Source organism: Chlamydotis macqueenii, chromosome 1 (assembly GCF_036417535.1).
Source record: "Chlamydotis macqueenii isolate bChlMac1 chromosome 1, bChlMac1.mat, whole genome shotgun sequence".
Lineage (NCBI taxonomy): Eukaryota > Metazoa > Chordata > Aves > Otidiformes > Otididae > Chlamydotis > Chlamydotis macqueenii.
The window spans coordinates 117,739,236-117,745,973 of record NC_141556.1 but is presented as its reverse complement, the minus strand read 5'-3'; the positions used below and the strand labels follow the sequence as shown (position 1 = coordinate 117,745,973).

General features: G+C 44.9%; 1 protein-coding gene across 1 annotated transcript; it reads left to right on the top strand.

Moving 5' to 3' along the window:
* The first annotated feature begins 5,637 nt into the window (after nt 1–5,637).
* CLDN14 (claudin 14) lies at nt 5,638–6,348 on the top strand. The gene has a single exon (XM_010118404.1). It carries the CDS (start codon nt 5,638–5,640, stop codon nt 6,346–6,348), a length of 711 nt encoding a protein of 236 aa, XP_010116706.1.
* The last annotated feature ends 390 nt before the right edge of the window (nt 6,349–6,738 follow it).

Genomic DNA, 6,738 nt, shown 5'->3' with positions numbered 1-6,738 from the left:
TAAACCAATTTCAGTGAAAGGGTTGACTTTCTGAAGAGAAATGAAGGTTTATAGTGTGTATTTGCTACAGTGCTCTTTTAAGACATTAATAACGTAAACAAAGGACAGAATTAAGTAGCCACATTGCATGTAGAGTACACTTTATAAATGTACCATTCATCATATCCTCCTCTATGTTATACTGTACGGAGGAGCCCATACCATATTGTGGATGTTTATTATCATTCAAAACTAATAACCTTGGCTTAATTCAGTAAAAAAAAATGAGATCATGTGAGCTGCAAGTGGTCCAAGTACAAGAGCTTTTGTTCACATGCCAGCCACACAGTTATATGCATATATCCCTCTGTCCGAACACATCAGTCATTTCAATATAATCACAATTTAGCTCTCAGATAATTTTGTCCTTTCATTCTTTTTTTCCATACCACAGTTTCTGTGGGTGGACATTGAGACCCAGTTATAGATGTGACAAATGATTTTAAGTTTCCCCATTCTTAGGTTTTAAATCTGACTATCATACTGTAGAGTTGCGCATTCAAAGGTTTCTCAAGTTAAGCGTCCAAAGCCCAAGCTGCTTGAAATCACAGGACTCTCTTGAAAGGTCTAGTCCAGATGAACAGTTGTGGAAATATCTACATGTGTGAGCTTGGAAATACATACATATATACTATTTCTGGTTAGTATCCCTTCAGCTCTTAACTCTGTTGCCTGTTCACGCCATGCAAACTGCTCTGTGTTGCAGTGCTTATCCCTGAGGCCTGGGATCAGGCGCTGCCTGGAGCACCTTGGTGGGGAAATCTGCTCCTCCCAGATACCGCTATTGACCATAAAAAGCAGGCAGCAGCCCTTGAGGATGATCAGTTCCAGTGATGATCTAAACCTCTCTCTGAAGGTACCTACCTCAGCCACTGACTATCTGGAGGACTGAGGTGAAAACACTCCAAAATTAGGGCAGTAAAATTATGGGGGATCAAAATGTGGACCTGATCCTTTTTTTCTTCATGATCTTTCTAGTTTTTCCAGATCTATTGACTTTTACGTAATTTCAGGGTGAAGATTGATCTTTTGGTTTGCACCTCTAGAAAAACCCCAGATAACAGATCCCCAAAAGTTAAATACTCTTGTGATAGAAAAATATGTGGGGTCCACTCAATAATATATTAAAGTGAGATAATTTTATTGTAGAGATAATCTATGACTGGTGTCAGGCAGGAACAAGCTATGAAACGAATGGTGGCACTGCTGGTGGCTGACAGCACCCATAGCCAAGACAGCCACCAGAAAAGCGGTGCAGGCAGATCGCCCTGAGCTGGCGAGAAGGATCCTGTCCATGCAGAAGGAAACAACGAGGCCAGTTACAACCCAACAGTGTTGCACAGGGAAAGTCCTGGAGGCTTTGTGGATCTGAGGAGGGGTTGAGGCTCCTCCCGCACATCTGGCAGAGCAGCAGCTGTGCTGGAGTGATCAATGTCAGCGTTTGCCGTGAGGACTTGTTTCACAGAGAGGGGGTGGGAGTAGGTGTAGGATCAGGGTTGGTTACAATGTGCCTTTCAAACTTTTATTGATTTCCTAATCTCTTCCTTAGAAAAAGTAAAGGGAGGGGAAGGAGGAGAAGAATTTTGCTGCGAGCCTGGCGTGCCTTACTTCCTCTCAGATCTACCCACCCACGCCCACGTACATGAAGGCATCTTTTCTTACAGAGTGCAAAGTGCCAGCTGATATTTTTCCCTAAATATATTTCAGCAGGACTTAGCAATGAAAGGGCCTGGGGAGGGAAAACAACTGAACTCACAGTGTCAGAGCGAGTAACCTCACTCGCCTGCCTGGCAAACGTACTACCTACGCAGGCCTTGAAGCCCAGCCTTAATAATTCAGGCTGTGCGAGATTAAGCAAGCAGGTAAAATGAGCGTACACTTAAGGATCTGGCTCTGCTCAGGTCCACAACAGGGAGCAGGTCAGGCCTGACTCTCCACTGGTCTGCAGCTGGTAAGGATGTCTGCAAGGGACACCACCACATAACACCACTTTGCACTCCCAATGCAGAGGCTGAAATTAACGGATTTTTGGCGGGTTTTTTTTTGGAGAACTGGTGCAGAATTTGAGGGGCTGAAGTGAAAACATAGGTTGGTAAGGGCGCACAGAGAAATATCAAAATTACTGAGTTAAAATTCATTTGCAGAGCCACCTGCAGCCCAGGGGATGAGAGGCACCACAGCCATAGTCTGCATGAGTAGAAGTAATTCACACGTCTGGAGAAAGGGCTTGGAAAGAACAGAAACAAAAGGATAAGGCTGATATGGGTAGGGAAATAGTAAAATGAGAAACAATGAAAGAGACAGCAGTAAAACATGCATCTGTCATTTAATCCTGGGTAAATACCCAGATTAGTGACATTGGTTTCTGCTGTTTATTTGGAGCTTACTTTTGAAGTCATGTCTCCCAAGGCTAAGGCAGCTGTGATACAGCCCAGTGGAAAGCACAACCAAGGATTTATCCCAGCAATGACTGCTCTGTACAACACTCGCATTAGGCAAAACTAAAATTTGTATGGAAAAGTTGTTTTCCAACCCTTATACTCATAAGTATGAGCTGGCAGAGCAAGGAAATTCAAAAGTTCCGCAGTTTCTCTTCACAAATTTTCACATTATTTTACAACCGCTCAGTGCTTAGATGGGCTTTGAAGGTCATGAAGGCTAAACAGGCATGGTGTCTCTTGTGCTTAGATGGGCTTTGAAGGTCATGAAGGCTAAACAGGCACGGTGTCTCTTGATCCAGTTACAGGGCCTTGACATTGGGCTCCATCACCCCGGGTACTCCAGAAAAGTGACAGCGCTCATCAAGCCAGGTCTGCTGTAGGGGTTCAGCTCAGCCAGCTCAAAGCTTCTCACCCATACAAGCCAAACTGGACTGAGAGGATGAAGACAAAATATTTTATCTGAGATGGTGGGCTGGGACAAGAGCTCAGAAGGTTGTTGATGTTGCTGCTGGAGGGGGTACAAACAGACACCGTCATGGCTAAAAGGGGCGTCTCCTGACAGAAGCATCTCACGTAGTCTGCAGTAGTCGAGATGCGGGCACCTGGCCGAACAAACCAAAGGAAGAGACAAGCCATTTCAGGAGCACAATTGGTTTGAGAAAGCCGTACCTGCCTTCTCTGGGAGCTCTGCACTGGGCAGTAATGCGACTCACTCCCCTTAGAAGTAAGCAACCATTTTACCAGCCTTCATCGTTTTCTAACCCAGACAAATGTCGTCTACACTGCCCCACAAAGGCTGGCTCCGGTTCACTCACTTTACAAAAAAATATTAACAAGCACAATCCATGCAGAAAAAGTGGCTTGTTTATGCTCTTGCATTTAACTAGGTCAGCCCACGAGGAACATCCAACCAGACGCTCACCTGATCCTGCTGTGGTGGTCATGTTCCTCACCTAACCCGTTAGGAACAAAGCTGTAAGGTGAGACATTTTAACAAGGCCGTTGATGTTCTTGGAGATAAATGTGTTAAGTTACCGCTGGTTTTGCCACTTACAAGCAGGGAGGGGAAGGCTGGTCCACAGCGGTTAAAGTGTTACTGAGCACCAGGGCCGGCTGGCATCTGCTGGGAAAGGCACATGGAAAACATGACGCCAAGCAAGTGGGGCTAATTAACACCAGTTTCTTAAATTAGAAGGCTCTTAATGGCTAATGGTTAAAAATAACACCTTAATGACATCTAAAAATAGCTGCTGCCAAGCCCTGGAGTATTCTGACCTCCATTGAATTGGGAGTCCATTTCCCGTGACTGGTGGTGTAAATCACATTTACCTTTTATACCCTGTCCTCCCTGGGATTAGCCGCAAAGCCTGATGCCTGACCTTGAAAGCCTATTTGCTATACAAGAGTAACCTAGAGCACTCTTCTGAATGGTGTGCAATATACAGATATAGTGTGCGGGCTGAGTAATTGGATAATCTCTGGTTGCACTCATCTGCAGATGTGCACAGGGAAAAATACTGAGGGAGTGGGGGGACTATCAGACCAGGCAGAGAGCAGGGATGTGGAAAGTGGTGCTGGGGTTAAGGCCTGGAACTGGGACACAGGAGACCTCAGCTCCATTTCCAGTCAGAGGGCCGGGTGCCTCCCCACAGATCTCATCCAGCATTGCATTCCTCCCCATTGTATGTCTGCTCACAGCAGACATGCTCCAAACAAAAGAAAAGGAACATGTGTAAGTACAAGATTCTCAGCCTGTATTGCCCTCCTGCCTAGTTCATGTAATCCCCATGTTTTTCAATTTTTTCCTCTCTTTTGGCACAATGTCCAAGGCAGATTCTGGGTTGTTTCGGGAAGAGACGCCCCATCTTGTCGTTATGCAGATATCGGTGCGTGCCACGACATGGTCTGGAGACAAACATCGGCACTGATGAACACCTCAAGCACTCCTGTCTCATTAGTGAGATAAGGGGAACATAAACCAGCTTTCACTTTTCTCCCTCTGTGTTATTTTGTTGTTCTACTGGTCTTCATTATTTTGGCCAGATGGTTTTCCTTCCTTTGCCTGCTAATGCCCAGACCTGCAAACACTTATGCTTTCCTCTACAAACATAAGTTCAGCACATGCATGGGTCTTTGCAGGACTGGAGCCTAAATTTGTTTCTGTTTCTGAATTCCAAGTTGGATTTTGATGCAACAGTTATTTTATATATTAAAATATCGGGTTTCTGCCCACACACATAATGCATGATGTATAACAGACCTTGCAAGGCAGCCATTGGAAAAGACCACTTAATCTGCAATTTATACAGAAGGACGAGTTGCTATTCCTTGTTTTTCAGCTAGAATTTACATGCAACCAAACTCTGAAGGTGTTGCTCCTCAGAAGCTCCATGATGTACATCTGGTTTCACATGCTGTCATTTCACCCACAACCTAAAATCATAAGCTGAAACTCCACAGAGGCTAATGAAAATTATTCCCCTTTGAGCTGCTTTATTAAAACACAACCTCAAGAAATACTGGCAAGTCAGGAAAGTGACTTTAATCCAATACTTGTTATCCTCTTCCACAGGTTTTAAATCACTCTCTTTGCTCCCTACTTTGAGCAAATACACCCTTATTGTTTTCCTAGTCCTGCTATGACCTTCTGGGAATGTTTTCATCATGCAAAGCAACTTGCAGTTCCCTACTTTATAAATCTCATTCATTCCAAGTGTTAACACTAGCTAATTCTCTGCTTCAGAAAGGAAATCATGTTTGGTTTTTTGAACAGTCTGCTGGGAAGAGGAATATTTGCATTCAAAATATTTTTTTCCATTTCATAAATTGTCTTGAGTTTTCTTCCCAGCGGGCAACAGAAGACTGTTTATATAAGTGAAGAGGGAAGCTTACTTTCCCATTACTTCCACAAAGGTACGATTAACAGCGATAACTATGCTAATTATTGCACTAACTGCACTTGGAATGCACCTTACTGGCTGGAGAGGTAATGCATTTGGGTAATAATTAACTCCTTTTTTCCTCAATTACCTTTTATTAGGAGAGCAGAAGGTGTCAAAGTAAAACAGCTGCATATCTTCCAAGAAAAGCTCGTGTTTTCCAAAGGAATTCAAGCGGAGGTGCTTTATTAAGAGAACTAGGCGGGACAAACATTAATATGGCAAGCTCGGCTGTTCAGTTACTTGGCTTCTCCCTAAGCCTTCTCGGCCTAATTGGGACATTAATTGCTACTATCCTGCCACACTGGTGGCGAACGGCACATGTAGGCACCAATATTATAACAGCTGTGGCCTATATGAAAGGGCTTTGGATGGAGTGCGTCTGGCACAGCACCGGCATCTACCAGTGCCAAGTCCACCGCTCCCAGTTGGCGCTGCCCCGTGACCTCCAAGCCGCCCGTGCCATGATGGTAATTTCCTGCGTCCTTTCCGTGCTGGCATGCGTGATTGCTGTCGTCGGTATGAAGTGCACACGGTGTGCCAAGGGGACGTCTGCCAAAGCCTCCATTGCAGTCTCCGGGGGGATCGTTTTCATCCTGGCCGGCCTCGTTTGCCTGGTACCTGTTTCTTGGACCACTAACGACGTTGTTACGGATTTCTACAACCCCATGCTTCCCAGTGGGATGAAGTACGAGATAGGTCAAGCTCTTTACCTTGGCTTCGTCTCCGCATCTTTGACGATCCTTGGCGGTGCTCTGCTGTGCACATCAAGCCAGTGTCGCGGGAACGAGACACCTTACCAGACGCAGCCCAGCAGTGTAAGAAGGACTGCTCCCTCCTATAGACCACCAACTGTCTACAAGGGAAACCATGCTTCTTCCCTGACATCTGCTTCCCATAGTGGCTACAGATTAAATGACTATGTGTGAGTTCCCTATGATTTGCCTGTGGGACACAGCTGCTTTATAATTTCTGTGCATGGCATAAAACAAAGCTAAGATGACTTTTAATTTATAAGGGTTATGATGCAAAGTTTACCATTGTTCGTTTCTTCCTTTCCTTTCTTTCCGGAGAAAGAAAGAATGCGAACACAAAACTGCTTGCTGCAAAACTGGGAAAATAAACAAAAAGGAGGCTGTGATATTCCAGAGACGGCACGTACCTGCCTACTTTCAATGAGAGTTTCACAGGCAGGCAATTCAAAGGCAGTTTTGGTAAAAGCTATGAGTTGGTTTGTAGTTTCTGCCCCGCCACAAGCACTAAAGAGGAACTGGCCACAACTTGTTGCTTGAACAGTGTTCCAGCAAAAGACGCCGTTC